General features: G+C 40.3%; 1 protein-coding gene across 9 annotated transcripts in view; it reads right to left on the bottom strand.

Moving 5' to 3' along the window:
- Positions 1-24,636, bottom strand: part of ERC2 (ELKS/RAB6-interacting/CAST family member 2) — a 973,185-nt gene that overhangs the window by 938,622 nt on the left and 9,927 nt on the right. For all 9 annotated transcript variants that reach the window (XM_068559352.1, XM_068559351.1, XM_068559353.1 and 6 more), the window contains exon 2: positions 2,169-2,965. In XM_068559352.1, coding sequence (XP_068415453.1) covers positions 2,169-2,825 — 657 coding nt within the window. In that variant the 5' untranslated portion in view covers positions 2,826-2,965. The remainder of the gene's footprint in view (positions 1-2,168; positions 2,966-24,636) is intronic.

Raw genomic sequence — 24,636 nt, 5'->3', positions numbered from 1 at the left:
TTTTATATTTTTAACCTAAAAAAGAAAATAATTATAGTTTACTTATATTTAATATACAGATTAAGACTAGGGCTTTCACTGGGTCATATGTTGCATAGTCATATGTCACCCCCAGTAACCAAGGTAGCCTGTGATCATAGTAGGTTCCAGAACAAGGAAGAGGTTCCCTCAAACATTCACTTGCTTCTAGCTAAGGTAACATGGGACAATTAAGTGGAATTGTGGATATTACCGGCTTTAAACTGAACTATGTCTTACAAAATAGACAAGGGGCTTAAAATGTTTTTAGTCAAAGCAAAAAGGTTTTGTGTGTCATTAAAATGTACCTCAATAAATTATTTATTTTATCTTTTCTTTTCCACATTAATTCTTTGTGAATGTCAAAGAAGAAACATAATATATTGGCACAGTAGCACATTGTGTAATTTATAAATAAATATACATGTATAAGTAGGGATCTGTGCTCAAAAAATTTTTTAATGATAAAACCATAAGAAACAAGTAATTTTGGAGCTGACAGTTTTAAAAATGGCTTCCAAAATTTTTGTCACTACTTGCATCATTCCTAAACTGCTTTAACCATTTTCCAAAACAACTAAAAAAGGAAGAAAACCAGTACAGAACTGGGGAAATACACATAGCAATAACGGGACTTCATAAACCAGCAAAGTCAGAAAAAAGCAGAAATGATAGTGAAGGGCATTGATTTGACTTAGGAATGAAGAACAAAGCTTTCTGTTCCAACCGAAAATCACATTTCCACATCTGAAAACCAGCAAAGGCTCCGTCAGATAATCAAAGGGATAAGGCGATTGCTTTCCGCACATAGAAGGAAAACGAAGAGCAGATTCTCATACAGATCAGAAATGCTTCTACAAACGCTTGAACTCCAAAGGGGTGGCAGCCAGGGAAACAGACAGAAGCCAGCAGATGACCCCAAGAAAGGCAGAGAGCTTCCTTAGGACAGCATCAGGACCAACTATCAGAGAATGACTAGTTCAGCCAAGTTAAAATTACCTCCAGCTTCTACAGAAAGTTAAATGACATCTGGGAATTTTTTCCAGCCAAATGGCACAACAGCCTCTACTCCCCATCTCTTAGCATTTATCTCACTGCTAATAAGAGGTGAAGCTGGGATATAAGCCCAGGCATGTCTTACTCCAAAGCCCCTATGAACAGAAGCATATAAATAGCCTCACAGTATAGGTAGGATTTGAAAATGAAGACTAGCTGGGACTGAACAAAAAGAGGCAGGGAGAGGGGATGCTGAGAAGGCCACGAATGGAAAGGAACAGAAGGGAAAGGAGGTGGGAAACTTTGAGTATGTGCAAGAATTACCAAGTGGTAGTGCAGGTAGCACAGAAGATGTGGAAGGAGGTGGTATGAGATAAGACTGGAAAGGCTGGCTCAGGCATTCTAGTAGAAGGTGCTGTAGGCTCAGCCACAGGTACACTTCATTCTGGAGGCAATGAGTAAGTATTGAGAGCTTTAAAGCAGGGGAATGGCATAACTGCAGGTAGACAATGGGAAAACTAATCTTGCTATGACATGGAAGATGGATCAAAAAAGAGTAAGCACATAGTAGGTGCTTAATTAATATTGAATGAATAAAGGTAGAAAGACCAGGTTAAAATTTATTGTGTTTCTCTAACATGACATCAAACCCATCCTATCCAATCCCATTTAATATTGTTCAGTTTGCTATTTAGTGAACCAACTTCCCTCATTCTAGAAGGAAATGTTGCTGGTGCATTAAAAAAAAAAATCAATTCACCAGTCAAATGTAGCCCTCTAAATGTTGCTATTAAAGTGTCTACTCTTGCAAAAATCAATGTTTTCCTCTTCTATTCGGAAGGAAGTACATCTGAGCTGCTCTTGTGACTACTGAAAAAGAAAACAAAAATAACGAAGTATGAAGTTAGCCAATGAGGAGTGATCCCCCTCTTCTGCAACAATGTGAAAAGGTTATTGGAAAACAAGGAGATCACAAGCTGTAACCTTATATTTCCTATGCCCTCTGGTAGTCTCCAAGTTCAAACACATACTAAGCCATAGCTATCTTGATGATGCCAAACTTTCTTCTGCACAGGCCGTGGTACCATCTGCAAAGCATCAACTACTCCATGAGAAGCCAAGGCTGAAAAACACTGAGATGAGTCATAACCTACCTGATTTTCTTCATGGGAAACCCTCATCTGCTCCTTGAGGACAGACATCCGGGCTGCCTCTTCTTTCCTCAAGACTCTCTCCTTCTTGAGCTCAGGACTCCAGAAAGTCTTAATACTGTTCATGGAAGACCCCAACTTGCTGTCCTTGATGTCTAGCTCTTTCCGGAGGAGGTCATTCTCTCTCTGAAGTTCCTTGAGTTGGGCTTGAAGGTCTAACATTGTGCTATCCCTTACCTGCCTCAACATGGAGGGGACCTGGTGGTGGTGATGATGGGATGAGCTGGTCAGACCGCCATGTTGATCCGTGTATGAAAGGACATCTGTGTGGGAAAGTCCAGCAGAGGCAATATTGGGACTACTCCCCATAGCTGTGACTCGGCCTCCATATACAGCTCGATTTGTGGCCCTTCCCAGAGTCATGGTGCCCTTTGGGTAAGTTGTTGAAGCCACCCCCTCATGATCACTCAGATACATGGGTCCAGACGTAGCATAGGCTGCATTAAGGGACTGGATATTCTCCATGGACAGAGTCTTGCCTGTTCCTCCACCTCCCCCACTACTTGTTCTTCGGTGGCCCAAACGAGGAGACCTTGGCAAACGAGGAGATCTGGAAGGGCTACCTTCCAGATTGGTGATTGTTCTTGCACTTCCATACATTTTTCTTCTATTATGAGGTGCTGCAGAAGAGAAGGAATGCTATATTAAGTTGGAGATTAAGCCAATATTTCCACTGTTGGCCAGAATTTTCACTGTATTCTTTTCATAGTCTGTACCAGAAAATGCATCCAATCAGAGATCTGAAAAATGAGAAAAAAAGATAATCAAAAACAAATTTCTTTAGAACTCTGACTGTTAGTTGCATTATATTTTTTAAAAATATATATATAGGTGATAGATTGATGATAATGATAGATGATAGAGTCACACCCATGCTTATTTAAAAATAATAGTGACCCCAAACTTTACTTACTACACATAAACATTTTGTAAACTCCCCCCACCCTGCTCCCAAGCAAGGTGAAAAGTTCTCAGAGCAAAAGAGAAGCTCATTTTTCCTTAGGAAAATGAAGCTCTGCATTTCAGTCTGTGCTAAGTGACAGTTGGAACCTCCAGAAAAATTCACCATAGGATTCCTTATCATAGAGACCCTAGCAATAAAATACTCCATCCTAGGGACATGACCCCCATACACAAGTGGCTTGACAGTGACTGAGAAGTTGTTGCTTCTTAGGATGTCAAATAATAGTCAAGCAGGCTGTTACCTCCCTCTCCTATAACCATTACAGACACTACTAATCCATCACAGTTCTCTTTCCCACAAAATCCAGAACTCTTCTCAACACAACACTCTAGATGGTTTACCAATCAACTGATATTGACACATGAGTCAGAACCTATTGGCCATCTTGGAGCTAGAAGAAAAGAGGTGGCTCAACCAACAAATCTCCTATACATATAGCCAGATCCTAAATGCTATCACCAGAGAACATGGCAGTCCTGTCCCTTTCCCCCTTCATACACATCTTTCAGGCTAGTGTTTTGAGAATTTTTTCCAGTTTGGTTGACATAAATATTCATATTAACCGCTCTAGAACTGTACAGAAATGGCACAGGGAAACAGTCCCCCATGTCAGAGTTCCTGGTCCTACAACACCTAGAGAAAAGCTCCCTGTCATGGTTACTCAAGTACTTTGGTGCAGATTTACGTAGCTAGGGCTACAGGATTGTGATTATCCCTTCAGTGTTAGGATCCAAATGGCCTTAATGGGGTGCATCATGGCCTCCTGCTCTTCCTCTTAGGGTATGTTTAGTGTTCTTTCTTTTTCTTCAGCTTTTAAACACTAAGACCACAGATTTTGGAGAGGGGCCAACCGAGGTTCAAATATCCACTCTAACACTGACAAGCTGAGTGGCCTTAGGCAAATTATTTAACTGTCACATGCTTCCCTTCTCTAATCAATAAAATGTGGGTAAAATCACCTAACTCAGTATTGTGAGAAATAGGTAAGATGATGCTTTTAAAACACCCAGTTTGGTACCTAGCACAGAATAGTCAATAAATAGTTTTTGTTGGTAGTATCAATAAGTGCATTAATAGCATTATACATCTTTTTTTACCTGCCTATCATTCATTCTCCCTCAGCTCTCCCACCCCGCCCCACCTTTCTGGTAATACTCTCTATTTTTCTTAGAGAAATTGTTCCCAACTCTCTACCCACAATTCATTAGGTTTAGGTGAGGCTGACTCCCTCCATTCTATCCTGGAGGTTGCCCGTGGTGAGAACATGACCCAGTCCTGGCCAATCATCATATTCCATCCACCAGACATGATAGCTGGTTTAGGGATGGGCATGTAACCCACATTGGTCCAAAAACACTCCCTATCATGACTTTAGCTGGAATAATTGGGAAAGATAAGCTCTTTTTTAGCTAGAATTACTTGATTCAAGATAGAGCTTCTGAGTACTACCATGTGGAAAATGCTTCCCTGATAATGAAGCTAACGCAAAGGAAAGCAGAGCCAAACTTTGAATAGTGTGAAATCAAACTGGGTGACATCACTTGAAACCCTGGATCCAGCAGTCACTGACGCTACATCTATCCCTAGGCCATTTTAGCTACATATGCCAGGTAGACTGACTACATTTATGGTCTCAATTCTTTACCCCTTCCTGTATCTGGGTCCTTGGCTGTGCCCTCCCAATCTGACTCTGGGTTCAGTCATGTGACTTGCTTTGGCCAATAATGTGATAGCAAATGGGAAGCAAGCAGAGGCCTGAAATAGCACTTGTGTGTTTACCCTCTTGCTCATTTTCTTCTGCCATGGCAATTAGAACATGCCTAGTCTAGCCTGCTGAAAGATGAGAAACATAAAATAGAGTCAAGGTGTCCTAGCCAATAGCCAGCCAACCCCAAGACATTTGAGCAAGCCCAGCCAAGATCAGCAGAGCTGCCTAGCAAACAAGCAGCTGACCACAGATGCATGAGTAAGTCCAGCTGAGATCCAGTGAGCCCCATACACTCATAGACTAAATAAATACTTCTGAGTATGTCACTGATGTTTTGTGGTTGGTTGTTTTGCAGCATTACTGAGGCAACAGAAAACTGATACATTCACCCATAAATTTCCTTTTTTGCTACGTGCAATTCGAATTAGGGTATCTGTCATTTATGCCCTAGAGAGTCCTCTATACAGTATGAAGAAATATTTTGCATACAGCTTTCTCCTTTCCCTAAGAAGTCCCTCCAAAGAACTATACACCTGTTCTTAACTAAGGAACTTAGTTTCAAACGTTTATGTTGCTCAAAGCTTAATTTTGTTTTCCTTGAAAATATACAAAAATCATTTTGTATCTAAAATTTTTGCATGAATAATCTGTTCTCTAAAAAAAGTGAGTCAACAGTTCCAACAATAGGAATTCAGTTACAAAAATGATGAGACAGACAGACAGAAAGTGGAATAATGTGACCGTTACATGAATATTTAACGTTATTATGTAATACATATTACATATGTAACAAATATTAATCATGAGATGGAAAGATGCTCATGACATACTAGTAGTGGGGGGAAAAAGTAGACTCAAAAACATTTTTATGGTCAATTCACATTGTAAAACACATATACATACACACTAGCTTGCAGAGAAGACTGGAACAACACACATCAAAATGTTAACAGTGATGGGGTTCAAAATGGTTTTCATTTTCTTCCTTTTGTTTATTTGCATGTTCTAAATTTTCTATAATAAAGATCTTTTCCATTGTCTTTTTAGTCTTTATTTATTTCTACTCTGATCTTTGTTATTTTCTTCCTCCTACTAATTTGGGGATTACTTTGTTCTTTTTCTAGTTCCTTGAGGTGTAAAGTTAGGTTATTTTCTGAGACCTTTCTTTTCTCTTAAAGTACCTGTTCATCACTATTAACTTAAGAAAATAATTTTTTCCTTCTATAATTCCAATAGTTAAATTAATTGTTATTTTTGCTATGTTTAGAATCTAGGTCCTAGCTAAGCCACCACTTACAGATGTATCTTCCAAGAAGTGATAAAATCTAACTTGTCCTTCTCTCTCTTCTCTTGTGTCTAGAGGCAGACATTTCTGAGGTCCCTAGACAGGTTTGAAGTCCCAATCCGAATTCAGTAAAATTTACACCCACACAGATTTAATCTGCAGTGATATTACCAGCCCAGCTGGCCAAGGCTTTGGAGAATTGCAACAAGCAACAAACAAAAGTGGATTTGCTCCTTCTGGAAATACACACACACATGACATATAACATGCACAGATATATTAACTAGCTTGAAATAATGTTTCTTTAAATATTTGCATTCTCCTCTTCTAGGTTTAGTATCGGTAGTTTAGTGTCATAGAATGGATTGAGAAGCTTTCCATTTTTCATATGTTCTGGAACAGTTAGCATAATAAAGACTCTCTATTCCTGAAATGTTTGGTAGAACATACCCATAAAATTAAATGGGCTTAGTTGTTGATTATCTTTTCACTTTTTACTATGTTTACTGATCTATTCAGATTTGCTGCCTATTTTGTGTCAATGATCATTAAAATGTTTCTTGAGAAACAGTCTGTTCCATCGAGATTTTTCAGTCTTCCTGGTATTGCTCTGTATAACTTTTCCTTCAAATTTTTAAAATCTCTTCAAGTTATGTCTCCATCTCATTCCTAATGCTGTTTGTATTTTTCTGTTTCTCTTGATGACAATATGATGTTTCTCTTGATGACAAATTCCTGTCTATTTTTTAGTGTTTTTTTTTTTAAAGATTTATTTATTGATTGATTGATTGATTGATTGCTATGTTGGGTCTTCGTCTCTGTGCGAGGGCTTTCTCTAGTTGCGGCGAGTGGGGGCCACTCTTCATCGCAGTGCGCGGGCCTCTCACTGTCGCGGCCTCTCTTGTTGCGGAGCACAGGCTCCAGACGCACAGGCTCAGTAGTTGTGGCTCACGGGCCCAGTTGCTCCGTGGCATGTGGGATCTTCCCAGACCAGGGCTCGAACCCGTGTCCCCTGCATTGGCAGGCAGATTCTCAACCACTGCGCCACCAGGGAAGCCCTTTAGTGTTTTAAAGATACATTTTTTTCTGTTTTACTGATACATTTTACTACAGTTTGTCTTCCGTTTTATCAATATCTCTTTATCCTTAATAATTTCTATTTCCTTTGTGTTTAGTTACATTTGCCATTTTGCAGTAAATGTTCATTTATCATCAATCATATTTTCTGATGAATGCATGTAAGATTACACACACTGGCTGCATATGTTTTATGTATAGAACTCTTCTGTAAACAGCTTTTCTTTTGAAATTTTTTCTACCCCAGGGAATATTCAGGATATATTTAAATGTCAAAGTAGATAGAAGTTTTTGGCTAAAACTTTGTAGTCCTAATGTTATGGCACTGGGATCATAGAACATAATACATATATCTTCTAATCTTTGAAATTTGTCAAGACTTTCTCAATGGCCCAATAAGTGATTAAAACAACTAATAGATGATACAGAAAATTTTTAAATTCATATATGTGTACAGAAGAAAATGAAAACACTCTCAATTTTGTCACTCATAGACAACCTCTGTTAAAAAGTTGATGTCGTTGCTTCCAATTCCTTTTAACTGCGTGTGTATGTATAATTTTAGACAAAATCCTTATTATATTCCATATAAAGTCTTGTACTATCTTTTTCCTCAATGTTTTATTCTTAACATCTTTTTCCACTTAACATTAATGCCATAAGATATTTTGATAGAACATGATTTTTAATGGCCATCATAAGTCTCCAAAGATGGCCACCAAAATTCCTCCCCTTCCTGTACACATTTGTCTCTCCTTCCATTAAGAAATGGATTCTATTTCCCTTCTACTTGAATCTGGGCTGGCTTCATGACAGCTTTGACCAACAGATGCTACAGAAGTGACACTGTTCCAGCTCTGGGCCTAGGCTTGAAGAGGCCTAGCAGCTTCTGTTTTTGCTCTCTTAAAAACCAGAGATGTAAGGTTCAAGCTATCCTGCTGGAAAGAGAAACCACACAGAAAGGCCCTGGAAGATGAGATACTACATGGAGAGAGAGAGACCATGAGAAGGAGAACTGAAGTATCTTAGCCAACAGCCAGCACTAAGATGCCAGGCTGGTAAGACAAGCCATCTTGGACCTCAGCCCAGCCCAGCCCAGCTGCCATCTTAAATCAGCTGCATGAGTGACAGTCAACGTTATGTGTAACATGAAGGACCACCCAATCAACCCACATAGTGATGGAAAATAATAAATTGTAGTTTAAAGCCTCCTGAGTTTGGAGGATTTTGGTTGTTGTTGTTACGTAGCAAAAGAACTGAAACAGTCACTTAATGTTTCATTGAATGGCTATCTAATCATCTCCTCAACCAATCACCTATTACGGGACACTTAGGTAATTTCTTTTTAAAATAAAATTATCATAATTAATATTCTGATTGATAAAGCTTTGTATACATCTCGTTACTTCCCTAGGATTAAGTTCTAGAAGTAAAATTTTGAAATTTAAAGGCTCTTGATACCCACTATCAAAATTCCCTTCAGAAATGTTGACACTCACCTCACCCTTGGCTGTTTTTCCTCCACAGCCTCTAGTCTTTTCTCTCAACATAGCCAAGAATCCACCATCTTCTCCTGAAGCTACTAAAAATCTCTGAATTAACCAACTCAGGATCACAGCGTATTCAGTAAATACACCTTAAGAAGTATTTATTAAATACCAATAGTGTGCTACACCAGCTCTGCTTTAGGCCACCGCTTCCTCAACAGTTCGTAAATGTTCAAATAAACAAGGCTGAATGGGGTTTTGATTTTACACCTAGATATCTCAGAGACTTTAGGACACTAAGGTGTATTGTGACTGTTCCAAAATTCAGTATATAAGGTAGCTTTTCCCAGATTTATTTGACAAGAGAACCTCTTTTCCCTTTGGAATACCTGAAAACTTTTCACGGAACACTCAACTTTATTCATGTAATAATTATATTTTAAGCATCAGCTTAATTCCCAGTCTTGAAAGTTGGGGATAAAGCAGTGATTAAGATAGACACAGCTTCTGACTATGGGAAGTTTACCCACTAGAATAGACTTTCTCAGAGTTTTCTTCATCTCAGATCTAACACAGTTTGAGGGGAAGATGATTATGGGAACTACAATCTGCTTTAAGGGCAGGGACGTGAAACTGACCCAAAAGACTCAGAAATGAGTCTTTCAAGAAATACAGAAGATCAAACTAATGACTGTTTGGAGTTTTGACCCTCTAGGACAAGAAATAAATATAATTCTGTATTTATTTTTTCAAACACTCAACAAAGAAGCTAGAATGTCAAAAGGAACACAAGTCAATCGTCAGCAGCCTGTGTATCTAAGAAGTGAGGAAACAGGTTGATGTTTCTTACTCCAAGGTCACAACAGACAAGAGGTATTATGTATAATTCCACATAACATCAAACCAAATAGGAACTCCAGAGAACATCAAAACGGTAACAATAATTTCTTTACCCTTATACATCTGCTTCTTAACAGTAAATTTTAATTAGCAACCTAGGCCCAACCCTTTATTTTGGAATTGGTCTCTTCCACCAAATTTACAAAGAGCAGGGATGGTTTCCTGGAACAATTTCACCACTAAAGCTGAAGCACATAGAGTGATGTCGATTTCACAAATGAAAAGGCTCAGTTGACAAGGTAAAGCAAAGGCGAGCTCCCATGGTTAACAAGTCCTCCTAAGTCTTGTGATTCCTTCCTGTTCTACTGAGTCACTCCCAAACCCCCCACCCCAGATGTGTTTAAGTCTCCTGATATATTTTTAGGTACTTGTTTTGACACTCAGGCTTTTTTTAGTTGTTGTCTCCTAATTCTCATCCATCCTGATTTGGTTTTTTTTCTTAGTTCTATAAAATGAATCTCTGAGAAAGAGCAAGAAGATCAACTTTATTCACCAATCAATAATGCAATGACTCTTATTTCCCATTACTGACTTCAAGAAGACCATTTCTATGCTTCTCCACCCACCTATAAATACATTATAGGAAGTGAGGTAGCAGTTAAGATCTTATTGTTTTAATTATTATTATGAAGCCAAGATAGGCTCAATCATTGAGCTTTCTCATAAACCCTTAAAAACACCTGCTTTCTTATATATTTGTGAGGTACAGTCTTAAGAAAGATAAATTATTAATTAGGTTAAGCTGTGCACAAAAACAGGCAAATATGGCTGAATATAACACCAAAGAAATTAACTACACATCTTTAAACCACCTTGTAAATAAAATTTGAAGTCCAAGGGTAGGTTCCATTTAAGGTTCAAACACAAAATAAAATTAAAAATCTTATAGGTTTTATGAACCTATATGAATACTTTCTCTAATTACATATGGATTCATAAGTAAAATAAACACTCATTCACTCACTCTCTTAAAAGGTTTAAGGACTCTTGAACTGTAGCTCAGGGGGAAAAAAGGTGGAAAGAGCCTTGATTCCTGTCTACCTCAAGTATCTCAGACTATCGTGGTCTGGAATGGTCTATTTTAAGAAAAAAGCACTTCCTGCTCTCTGCTCTAAAGTAGGTTAAGTTTATTTCCACAGATCTCAGCCTCAGCCCATCACCTGAGCCCTGCTGACAGACTGTGTGAGCTGAGATCATCGCTATCTCCCAAGATTTAGCCCAACTTAACATATCTTTTTTTTTTCTATTGGCATCCCTAACTTTTAAAATATTTTGTGTCAGAGATTACAGTTAATTCTAAAGCCTTTCTAGAGGAAGACATGGTGTAGAACAGATCTTAAGCAAGAAGTGGTTGCCCAGGAGCCAGATGCTGCCTACAGTTGTGTGGTATTATGGCTAGCACAGTGTTCTTTAGAATTTTGATCTAGTTGCCAACATAGAGACAGCCATTTCACATAAAAATCCAGACTCTGGCTTCTCCAGAAAAATCTGAAAATCTGACAATGTCAAGCCCACTTCCCTACATGGCAACGACTGGTCAGAACCAACCAGCAGCTGCACCTTAGAGAAAGGGCCTGCATCCTCCACATTGGCCACAGCCCCCTCCATTCCCTATTACCTTTTAACAGTCTGATTCCGGCTTTTCATGTTTGTCCCTAAAGGCATTTAAATTTTACTACTTCTACTCATATAAAAGATCTTAAATAAAAATTTGCTCTCCTTTACCACCTACTTCAAGTCCGTCACCAAATCCTATCAATTCTACCTCCAAAATCTCTCTCGATCTGTTTGTTCCTTGTTTCCACTTCTACTATCACCACCCTATTGCACCAGCAAGACTTGCCTAAGCTATCCCATATCCTCCTAAAGCATCTCCGCTTTCTAATCCTCCTCCATTCTATTTCTCACACACCAGCCAAACTAAATATTTTAAGGAACAACTCTGATCACAGAATGTCTCCCCTTACCCACTTAAAACCCTTCAAAGTTTCCCAGTGCTCTTTGGACAAAGACCAAAATCCTTCCCGTGGTCTGAGGCCACACAGGATCTTGTTCCAGCATCCTCTCTTGCTGCTTTCTTCACAGACTGCCTGGGTCTTCTTTCTGTTGCTCAAGCGCATCAAGTCTCTTCCTGTCTCAGAGCCTTCATATGTACTGTTCTCTTTGCAAGGCTAATTCCCCTTCATCTTTTAGATCACAGCATCTGACAGCATATCCTCCACAAGGTCTATCCCATCCAAATCAAGTCTCTCAGCTATGCTGTCTCAAAGCATAATGCTTTTTCTTATAATATGAAAGACACGGTATTTTTTGTTTTATAAGAAAAGCTGCGCATGCTGCAACTAAAGATCCTGCACGAGGCAACGAAGATCTCGCGTGCCACAACTAAGACCTGGAGCAGCCAAATAAATAAATAACTATTTTTCTAAAAAAAGAGAAGCTGACTTTATCACCCTGCAAGGGTTGTCTAAGTGTCTCTCTTGTTTAGGCTAAATAGGGTGACCAAGTAGCCTGGATCCACTAGGTAAGGTGTAAGAAAGCCTTTTGTAACCCAATCAAGGCTGCCCCTCCTCAGATTCTTGGTTTGAAAAAAAAAAAAAAAGGAAACCATGAAGAAGAGGAATGGATACGCACAAAAGATTCTGGAGCCTTCAGGGAAGAAAGTCGTTGACACCCCAGTCATGATGCCCAGGATTCAGAGTAAATGAGATCTGTGGGAGGAGATGAATATGGTTGCAGACAAGACTAGAGTTTCCAGAAATAATTACTTCAAGATAAGAGGGAGGGCTTCCCTGGTGGCGCAGTGGTTGAGAATCTGCCTGCCAATGCAGGGGACACGGGTTCGAGCCCTGGTCTGGGAAGATCCCACATGCCGCGGAGCAACTAGGCCCGTGAGCCACAACTACTGAGCCTGCGGGTCTGGAGCCTGTGCTCCGCAACAAGAGAGGCCGCGATAGTGAGAGGCCCGCACACCACGATGAAGAGTGGCCCCCGCTTGCCGCAACTAGAGAAAGCCCTCGCACAGCAACGAAGACCCAACACAGCCAAAAATAAATAAATAAAATTAAAAATTAAAAAAAAAAAAAAGATAAGAGGGAGTCCAGGTTGGTGACTGGGACTCAAGACAAGTGACCCAGGAGCTGTGGAGAAGCTTGTATGGACAAAGCATGCAGGTGAGGCAGGAAGCTCCTAGAGGCCCTGCCATGCCAAGTGGAGCCTGTGCAGTGGGGCACAACGCTGTGCATGGGGTGGGGCTGTAACTCATGAGGAGATCCACGTATCCGAGTAGGGTTCCCCACAGAAGACAATGTGACAAGGATTGGGGTGCAGCTGGTTCATTTAGAAGGTAATCCCAGGAAGTACTGAAGGGAGAGTTTGGTACTAAGGCAAGGAAGTGAAGGAAGTGAAGATAGGGTGCATTTTCAAGGAAATTTCTGCTGTGGACAACTGGGCTCAGTCCTGCTGAAGGAGTCCTGGGAGGCAGTGTAGAACCTGCCTCATAGGTGCACCTCGGTAAAGGCAAGGGACCCGTTCATCATTGGCAGAGGGCTGCTCCCCTGGCACTTCCAGCCTGTGCTACATGGACACCAAGAAAAAGTCCTCATGTTCCAATACAGGCCATGAGTGCTGAGACAGCATCTGCTGCACCACGCATGGCACACCAGTGGCTGAGCTTGGCCACTGGGAGACTGGATTGGCCTTCTCTTGTGGGACCATATAGTGGGGACCACAGAGGGACCCACAGCATCTTTCATCTGAGGAAGACCAGACTCAACAGAAACACCTTGTGGCACAAAGATGAAATCATGTGGTGTAACTGTTGGACAGAACATCTCTGGGCTTGGGTGTGGGATCTATACCCATATCCCCCTCACTTTAGGGCAGTGAAATCCTGGGGTAGGGGTCAGGCAGGGAGACGGGGAGAAGTGGAGAAAGACGGGAGGAGCCCTAGTGGAAAGACCTAGAACTTCCAGCTAAGTGGCAGGTGGGTTCCAGCATTTTTGGTTTAATTTGGACAAGTGAAACTTGAAGTAAGGTTTCTGAATCATCCATATATGACCCAAAAGCACTTCCACACATTATAATTCCATATTAATTTGTGTGATTACTTGTTGGGGTCTCTCTTCCTTCCTACTTTAAACCCTTACACTGTACCCCAGGGCTTAACTTTTGTTCTAACATATATGGGGCCCAGGGCTAGAGTACAAATAGAGGCCCAAGTACCACATGTCTATATATTTTACAGTTATAAATCGAGGTAACAAACTGGTAAATAAAATGCATTTTATCTTCCTACCCTGACAAATATAAAGATGTAGAAGGTGAGGTGTGAATTTTGAACTTAAAATTCCTGGACTCTTCAGAGCTCTCGTCAAAACATGGTGGCAAGAGGCAGGCCTTCCCCCAACCAACATCCTTCTCTCCCCGCTCCTGGCTCAACCACACCCCAGGGGCCTCACATATGTGAACTCCGCAGCCTGCACACTAAGCTAGCTCTGTCTACACCAGGGGCCAGCAAACTTTTTCTAAAAAAGACCAGATAGTAAATATTTTAGGCTTTGTGGGCTATTTGGTATCTGTAACAACTACTCACTCTGCCACTTCAGCACAAAAGTAGCCATAGACAATTTATAACCAAATGAGTGTGGGTGTGTTCCAATAAAACTTTATTTATAAAAACAGGTGTTAGGCGGACTTAGCCCAAAGGCAGTAGTTTCCTGACACCTGATCTATACTTTCACAAAGAGGTACCCCTCAGCAACTCTATGCCTAACGGTGTGCACAGTGGTAGCATGGTTTGTCCTCAGGAGGACAGACTTGGCAAAGAAGCCCAAGCATCTTGGAAGCACCTTGGAACACCACTCAGGGTCACTTAAGCAGGGAGGTCCCAGGCCTGTTGGTCCCGCAGACTCCCCCTCCCCCATGGGGAAGGTGCAGGCAGAGGAGGGCCAGAGTGGGCCCTCTAAAGCCTCAGGCCCTGTGCAGGTACTCTTCCTGCCCAGAGCTAAGCGTACACAGGAGATACATAAAACAGTTTTTGAATATTTGAAAGAATATATGTAATATTACGACATTTTCATCATATGATTGAAATTACTTCCATGGCGTTTAATGCAATAATTTTGTAATTGTAGCCAGAGAGGTGATACAAAGTGTTTTAAAAAAGGAAAGAGGGGACCTCAATAACAGACCTGGTTGGAGTCATATCTCTAATTTCTTAATGTGTAGCCTTAAGCAAATTACTTCACTTTGCCAATCCTCACTTTTCTCATTTGTAAAATGAGTATAATTGTGGTACTTTCCACAGTGATTTGGAAAAGATAAAATAAGACAATAGAAGAAAAATAATTAGTACAATGCCCAGCACACAGCTAATGCTCAGTAAAAGCTGACTTTAATTAATAAGCCCAAGGCTACCAGAACAGGGCACAGTGGTTTTAAACCTGAAAGTTGTCTTAGAACTCTCTCAGTCCATTAAGCTTGATTTGTCAGACTCCTGAGTCAAACTCAGCCCTCTATTCAAAATGCTCAAGACATCAACCATTTTTTAAAACTGGAAAGAGGGCTTCCCTGGTGGCGCAGTGGTTGAGAGTCTGCCTGCTAATGCAGGGGACACGGGTTCGAGCCCTGGTCTGGGAAGATCCCACATGCCGCGGAGCAGCTGGGCCCGTGAGCCACAACTACTGAGCCTGCGCGTCTGGAGCCTGTGCCCCGCAATGGGAGGGGCCCCGACAGTGAAAGGCCCGCGCACCGCGATGAAGAGTGGCCCCCGCTTGCCGCAACTAGAGAAAGCCCTCGCACGAACCGAAGACCCAACACAGCCAAAAATAATAAATAAATAAATAAATAAAGTAGCTATTAAAAATAAATAAATAAATAAAGCTGGAAAGAAAAATAGACATTTTCCCATTGTCTGCAGGCTACAATATCATACATATATAGGTATTGAAAGTCCTAATAATAAGCCATTTCCTCTTTAAATACCACAATGATATGAATCAGGGGGAAAAAAGTCCAGCTTCAGGTAGCAGAGATTTTCAAAAATGCTTTTCCATCATTCTCCAAGAAGCTCTCTGCAACTTAAACATACTCACCCACACATCACTACTCTCTCCTTTAGTCCCCCCAAACTCATTTTATAATTACTGTTTTCCATGTGCAGATTTAGCATGATTACATGTTCAGCTGCCTTGGCTATATTTTATGGTAAGGTGCTTAAGTGAAGAGGCTGACTATATCTTATACTGCAAGGTAAGGACTCTGTACACCAAGTATTAGTTAATTGTACTTTCCATTGACAACTTCTGTTTTAATTTCAAACACTATCAGTTTATTCTAAGGGATTAAATTTAAAATCTGAAGCACCTAAAAACTTTTGTTAAAGGAATACACCACTAGCTACTACACAGCTAAATCCACACATTTAAAATACAACAAAATGCCAAACAACAACGAGTAAAAGTAAAAAAATAATTTGAGATGCTAAATCAAAATTTTTTTTAATTATGGTTAATATAATATGCTGATTATAACAATATTATTCACTGCCTCATAAAGTTTCATAAACGTAACAAATTAAGCTAGTTGCTATGAACAGATAAATAAGGTTTTTGATTCGTTTTTGAAACATCTGTGCATTTCCTTTAATCTGCAAACGTAAAACGTCAATTGGCAAAGCTCTAGCTATAGTGTACTTACAAAAAAAATTCAGGAATTATTGGGTCTTACACTAAAAAAATCCTCAATCTGTCAACTAACAGATGTTTCAGAGAAAATGATAGAAAGGTAGAAGAATAACAACTCTACCCCTTTGCCCCTAAAACTCCAATCACACAATATTTTTCTACATTTAAAATCAACACGTAAGGATTATGTCTAAAAGAATATACACATAATCATATACACAAGGAAAAATTTTAGCAAAGATTGTAAGCTGGGGCTTCCCCGGTGGCACAGTGGTTAAGAATCCACCTGCCAACGCAGGGGACACAGGTTCGAGCCCTGGTCCAGGAAGATCCCACATGCCACGGAGAAACTAAGCCCATGCGCCAAAACTACTGTGCCTGCGCTCTAGAGCCCGTGAGCCACAGCTACTGAGCCTGCGAGCCACAACTACTGAAGCCCGCGCACCTAGAGCTCGTGCTCCGCAACAAGAGAAGCCACCGCAATGAGAAGCCCGCTTACCGCAACCAAGAGTAGGCCCTGCTCACTGCAACTAGAGAAAGCCCACATGCAGCAATGAAGACCCAAGGCAGCCAAAAATAAATAAATAAATAATAAATAAATTTATTTTTAAAAAAAAGATTGTAAGCTATTCCAAAAAAACACACACACACACACACACACAATCAATAATAAGGGAAGGGAAATGGCTTAAATGTGCAAATGAGACAAGCATTCATCTATGTATTCTGTAAAGAAGATAAAGAATAAATGTTATATCCTAACTCTGGGGTCTCTGAAAAATATGACTGATCATCATGGAGGAGTCACATGAGACTTTAGCAAGGGCCAGGTTCAGGATGCTGAATAGTATTCAGTAATCACTCTAAAAACTGAAATTATAGTGAATAAGAGTCAATAACTACATTAAGTCATCAAGTAACTGAATTAAACCTCTTAGTGCATGGATAAGTGTAGGCTTATCCAACAAAATATATTAAAAGGGAAATTATGGGACATGGTTTAAATCTATTCAACAAATATTTCGAGAACAAATCTGTAGTATTGTTTCTGACCTTCCAGGGACTCAAATTCCTCCATTTCAAAGGAAAACAATAGCCCCTTTATTCAGGTTTACACAAGCAACTCCAGCTATTGTGCATGGCTACCAGGTATTGTGAACATTGGAAATAGATGAGACCCTTTCTGGTAGTAATAGGGTGTGGTCTCAGATGGAGAAAGTCCTATAAAAGAAAGACAGAGTAGTACCAGAGAGAGAAAATCCAGTTTTTTAACCTGAGCAAAAACTAAGGAGGAGGGGGGCAGATCCACAGTCCCATATATTAGAGAATTTACAAGCCTCGTGAGAAATTAAGGTTGTTTTTATTTCAATAATCTGAAAACAAATAATGTAAGGACATTTTTGATCATCACGGCAGCCATGCCCATTGAGTTTGAGCAACAAGCTGTACCCTAAGGAATCACTATGCATCAAAGGGAAAGAAAAAAAGATGGACCTGGGAATCTAAATGATGTGTTCTCACCCAGTGAAAGGTAAGGGACGTCAAGCTCCTCAGCATGAAGCAAAGTTTCGCACAAATTGAATATTGTGAATATGGTGGGAGAATTGAGTCATCACCCAGCACACAGCAGGGTAGACCATCTGACTGCCAAAGAACCGGCCCAGAATACTTGGCATCATATTCCAGTTACAAGCAGCAATTTAGTTAATGTGGTTAAATTAATGTTGTTAATTTGAATTAGTTATACGATGTGTACTTAATTTCTAAATTGATTTAAGTTTTATAAAGGTGTAGGAGCTTAAAAAAAAAAAACCTCACCAGCTTTATGTTTATACAGTTAAAAGTATCATTCCAATAACAATAATTTAAGCATACCTGGGGTTCTATGAGAAATTATCTTCTTTAAAAGGGATCTCATCTAACTCTGAGAAACCTTGGTTAAGTGATTAAACATATACTAGGTTTGAGTCCTGAAACTCACATTTTTTTATCTGTTTAACCTTGAGCTAGCTAACAAACCTCTCTGAGCCTTAGTAAGTACCTCAGTAAGTTAACAATGGCCTCAGGAGTAACAATAGCTATTTCACAAAAATAAGGCGAGTCATGACTAAATCAAAGAAAGTGTAAGTGCTCAGCACAGTGCCTGAGGCGTGATAAATACTCAGTACAACAACCCTCATCATCAATATTAACTACAGACACACTGTATTATTTTCTTAAAGGATGATCATCATGTTGTTAATAATTAGTCCTTTGTTCCCTATTAATTTCACATGACTATAAAAGGCATTCAAATTCTGAGTCTCAATGTTTCCTTCAAACTCTATGATTAGTTCTTGAAAGACAGTAACGACTGAATTATTAGGAATAATAATACTAGCTACATGGGTGGTTTTACATGGATCCCAGGAAGAGAACTAGTCCCTTAAGTACAATATGTGTCTTCCTTATGAGTAAAAGGAGAAAAACAATATTAAACATGTTGCAATGAATCTAAAAAGATTAGATGGTTAAAAAGGTTGCTAAGCAATTTGCACATGAGAGCACAATTTTAGCCAGTGCAGTAAATTGCCTCATTTGTTCAAAATATTCACTGTCCCTCTGTAGTCAGCTCATCCCTATAGTCTCTCCTGCCCCACTGTCATAAGGCTTGGCCATGTGACTTGTTTTTGCAGAATGCAATGTGAGCTGAAGCAACACACGCCATATCCAAACAGAAGCTATAAGAGGCATCTTGTGAGTAAACCATAGTTGTTTTCTTCTCTGCCATGAGAATGGCTCATCCAAGGAAGGGATGACTCCTTCAGCCTGAGTGCCAGAATAAAGACAAGGTGGAATAGAGCCATGCACAACCCATGAGAGAGAAGGAGGCCACTGAGCTCTGGAGTTGTTATCTCAGCATACCCTAGCAATATCTGACTAATACACCCAGCTCCCACAAATGTAGTACTAAAACAAAATATTTAACATTTAGGTTAAAATATAGGGCAGCATTTTCTCACTGACTGATCTCTCATTTTTTTTCTTCTTTTGCCACACCACCAATCTAGGTAATGTCATCCTTTCAGGGACAAAATATCTCATGTTAGGTTTCTAGATAAATGCAAATCACTTGTAAATGATGTCTTTTCAGACACAGATACACATAACCAACCATTTTAACTGCCTCCAAATGTATTCTCTTTATCATTCCTGGGCCCTAAGTTCTTTCCTAACAAATAGCTGCTTCTGATGCTTGGACATCAAGATGAAGACAATCGTCAGAAAAGCTCATAGAAGGATAACCCCTGCTGAGATGACATATCAATAGTTGCACAAACAGCTCAAGTGAATGCCAGGAAGCATCAATGGGCGTGGACTGGAACTCATAACTCCAGTGGTCAGCACATGTGTGAGTGCCTGTCCTGGAGCACAGCCCCATGAACAGTCCAGTCGTGCCCGGCCCAAGCATGCCTCACCACAGGGTGTCAGGAGAAAGGGAACCCATACGTCTGCTACGTGTGATTCCATCTTACAGTGGCTCTGTGAGTTCCAGATTGCTCCATGTGATGCCACTGTCTTCCCTGGAGCCTTTTGCAAAACAGATGATTCAACCCTGATAGGTCCTTGAAGGCAATAACCACGTCTCATTCATCTTCAAATCTCAGTACTGTAGTACTCAGTGTAGAGCAGTTAAAAGCATGGGCTTTGAGGCAAGATTCAAATCCTAGCTTCTCTATTTACTTGGGTAAAGACCATGTGAGGAAATGCTCTTAAGTGCCCTACTAATGTCCCTCTGACTTGAACATTTTAGAGTGCCCCAAAGGAGTTCACACTGCCAATATCAGCATCTCTGCTGAGGATATCTTTTGAACCTTGGAAAACTACTCTGCTTTTGCAAGGTGGGGGATGGAACTGCCAGGGAATTAACCATTCTCAAAAACAACGGACAGAAATATGGATACACCAATGTTCATAGATGCATTATTCACAATAGCAAAAATGTAGAAACAAACGAAATGTCCATCAGCGGATGAATGGATAAACAAAATGTGGTATATAAATACAATGGAATATCATTCATCCGTAAAAAGGAAGGAAACTCTGATACATGCTACATCATGGATGAATCTTGAAACCATTATGCTAAGAGATGTAAGCCAGACACAAAAGGACAAATATTGTATGATTCCACTCGTATAAGGTACCTAGAATAATCAAATTCATAGAGACGGAAAGTAGAATAGAGGTTGTCAAGGGCTGGGGGCAGGAGGGAATGGGGAGTCATTGTTTAATGGGCACAGAGCTTCAGTTTGAAATGATGCAAAAATTCTGGAGATGGAGAGTGATTATGATTGCACAATATTGTGAGTGAACTTAATACCACAGAACGGTACACTTAAAAATGGTTTAAATGATAAATGTTACATATATTTTACCACAATAAAAAATAAAAATAATAAAAATAAATTTTCAAAAAGAAAACAAAAAACAACTGACAGGAGCTGGTGGTTACATACCCCTGCTTCCTCACCCCTCACATGAGACCATCCGGAGGCAGGTGTGTTACACTATCTCCAGAGTTTCCTTGTGCGATTAAACTCCAGTCGCCACTGTAGTAACTTACTGAATAATGTCCTATCTATTGGCTGCCTTCTCCCCCCTGTCTCATATCCTTGTTCACCTACTGGTGTTCCCTGTATGTCCCAAACAATTACTTGTACTAGAATACTTGTCTCAGGTTCTAATTCTGGGAGAAGCTAAACTAAGACACCCAGGCAAGTTTCTTAACTTCTCTAAATGTTAATTTCCTCATCATGAGAAATAATATTTGGATCACGGGGTTATTGTCAAGATTAAATGAGATCATTCTTGCATGTGCTTAGCACAGTGTCTGACACATAGTAGGTAATTAATATGAGTTTCTTGAACTTCTGGTCCAATAGTTATTTGCCTTTTTGATAAACTGTGTCTCAGTTTCAGGAAGAGATTAGAAACCCAAGAGCTATTCTTTCCCGTCTTCTACCTGATTAACACCTCCCATGTTATTTTTATTGAAATATAGTTGATTTACAAAGTTGTGTTAGTTTCAGGTGTACAGTAAAGTGATTCAGTTATACATATATTTAAAAATATACATATTCTTTTCTTTTACATCAACATCTCCCATGACTTAACATTCACCATTTAACCACAAGAGGCATGAAAAGGAACCGAAATTTTGCATCCAACTCAATCCTTTGCTTAGAAGTGGGCAGAGCCCACAAAGAAAGTTAAACAAGCTCCCAAATATCAGTTAGATCCTCCAAGGCAGACACATCACCATCATACCCTCCTGACCAGGGGAATTAAGAGGGCTGTGGGGTTAATTATACACAAATCTTAATTCTTACCCTTCTCTCTCTTTGGCTCCAAATGTACCATCTTAGCATCACTAAGGCATATGATGAGGACTAAGATGCATTTAGTCTTTTTCTGTTCCACAGTATACCAAATGAAACCATGGAATCCTGAAAATCCATTGAGGTGCATTCTTTGCTAAGTACCATTTTATTTTCTTTGGTTTCTCTTTACTGGTTCACCAAAATACACAGAGAATTTTGTTAAGCACAGTGACCACCTATGCCACTTAGCCTATCAAAGGAATATGCTACTGACTATGGCAGACTCTCCTATATAAGACTGGTGAGAAGTTCAATTTCTATCCACTACTTTTGCAGAAAATGCCTTTCTTAATATACGTTTTTTTAAAGCTGAACAAACAAAAGTTTACTACACTTATATGTTCAAAAGGGAAGTTCTGGGCTTCCCTGGTGGCGCAGGGGTTAAGAATCTGCCTGCCAATGCAGGGGACACAGGTTCGAGCCCTGGTCTGGGAAGATCCCACATGCCGCGGAGCAACTACGCCCATGAGCCACAACTACTGAGCCTGCGCATCTGGAGCCTGTGCTCCACAACGGGAGAGGCCACGACAATGAGAGGCCCGCGCACCGCGATGAAGAGTGGCCCCCGCTCGCCACAGCTGGAGAAAGCCCTCGCACAGAAACGAAGACCCAACACAGCCAATAAATAAATAAATAAATAAATAAATTTATTTTAAAAAAAAAATGGAAGTTCTGTACCCCAAAACAAATGACAAAATCCAAATTACATCTTGACCTTTATCATAATCCACAAAGCTTTTTTCTAAAATTTCATATGTCCATAGCCTTTAACTTCATTCTTATCCCTCACGACTGTATAGAGTTGGCCACCTTAAGTCCAAAGCATCTGACTGGGTAAACACCATCTATATTGGGCATGTTTAAATGGTTTCCATCTTTGCCTCAATTACATTATGTTTATGAGGCTCATATTTCTCCTTTATTACTGCCTATATTTTTTTCATTTTCCACTTACTTTTTATAAAATAATGAGAAGATTAAAGAACTACTCAAATGATTACACAGACTCTGCTATACAAATATGGTGATGTTGCTGAAATAAAACTACTTGTTATCAGGTAAGGCAATAATATAGTAGCTCAAAATGTTGGTTCACAAGCTGAAGCACAGAAGTCAAGATTAATGTATGAGCAGCGCTTCCCTGGTGGCACAGTGGTTGAGAATCCGCCTGCCAATGCAGGGCACACAGGTTCGAGCCCTGGTCTGGGAAGATCCCACATGCCGCGGAGCGACTGGGCCCGTGAGCCACAACTACTGAGCCTGCGCATCTGGAGCCTGTGCTCTGCAACAAGAGAGGCCGCGATAGTGAGAGGCCCGCGCAGCGCGATGAAGAGTGGTCCCCACTTGCCACAACTAGAGAAAGCCCTCGCACAGAAGCGAAGACCCAACACAGCCAAATATAAAATTAATTAATTAATTAATTAATTTAAAAAAAATATGTACTTAAAAGATTAATGTATGAAAGGCAGTTTATCAGTGTTACCATCTAGAGTACAAAAATCATACAAAAGTAAAGTCGTAGGCAGCTGGTATACATGGGGCACTGAAGGCAGTTTCAGCACAACTCTCAATCTTGTACGCTTCACAGAATAATTAAACCATTTTCATTCATGAGCTTTCTCACACCACTTTCAGAAATTGTACACTATGAATTACCTTAACTATTGCTTTCTATTAGTCTAACAAAGTCAGTTTAATTGCACCCATTAACTGCAAACATTTGCAAACATTTTAAAACAAGATCCATACTCTGTGCTTTGCTCAAAACTCACTGAAAAGGACCTGGTCCCAGACGACATTCAGAGAGATGCTCAAAACCAACAAACAGTGTGGAGTCCCACTACAGATCTTTTATCAGGAGCATCTTCACCTGGAAAATGGTCTTTTAAAGTTATTAAGGCTGCATAAAGTGTGTTTGGTCAATGAAATCAGAATGGGCACTGCTAGGATTCCCAAGACCATATTCATAATCCTTCGATTGTTTTCCAGGTCATCCTGCTACTCCCTTACCCCAATTTCAAACTCCATACTCCCACAAACACCAAAAGCAGGTAGTTATTGCCACAAAAGTGGAATGAAAGAAGAAAAAAGAGAATTCAGCATCTCTGGTTGTGCCAGTCCCCTACTGAAACCCTTTGATGGTTAAGCTTGAACTTCATCTCCTTAGTGGATCACAGGGTCTTCAGGCCTGTTACTCTCCCTGGCCTCTCTCACAAACCCCCACCCCCAGCCAAGCTAAACTCCATCTCCTCAGGTCTGCTTTCATCTCCCCAAACCCCCAACCTTCCATCCTCTTGCTCATCTTTGGACCTGGACTGTTCCCTCTGTTATTTGTACCATCAAAATCAAGCCCAGGGACTTCCCTCGTGGTCCAGTGGTTGACTTTGCCTTCCAATGTAGGGCGTGTGGGTTCGATCCCTGGTCGGGGAGCTAAGATCCCACATGCCTCGCAGCCAAAAAACCAAAACATAGAACAGAAGCGATAATGTAACAAATTCAATAAAGACTCAAAAAAAATGTGATAGGGGAAGGATGTTTAAAAAAAAAACCAAAAAACCAAGCTTACCCCAGCCAGCTCCTCTTAGTGTTCTACCTCCCCTTAGGTGTTACCTTCTTCCAGAAGCCTGTCTCCATCCTTCATCCATGAATCCCCCCCGTCCTCCTAGAGGAGGACAGCCTGGGTGTTCTGCCATAAGAGCTTCCATGACAGTACCCTGCTTACTTGTTTGGTGCCCCCCTAGAGGCTACAATCCCTGAGCCCCCCAAAATCACCTGTTTACAACTCTGCTCTATTTACAACTGCATCCCCAGTGCCAGCAGAGAGCTGCCATGAAGCAAGCACACACATATATAGTGAAATTATAATATAATGGCTTAACTC

This window comes from Eschrichtius robustus, chromosome 12, assembly GCF_028021215.1.
Source record: "Eschrichtius robustus isolate mEscRob2 chromosome 12, mEscRob2.pri, whole genome shotgun sequence".
Lineage (NCBI taxonomy): Eukaryota > Metazoa > Chordata > Mammalia > Artiodactyla > Eschrichtiidae > Eschrichtius > Eschrichtius robustus.
The sequence above is the reverse complement of the archived record's forward strand: the minus strand, read 5'-3'. Positions and strand labels throughout refer to the sequence as shown.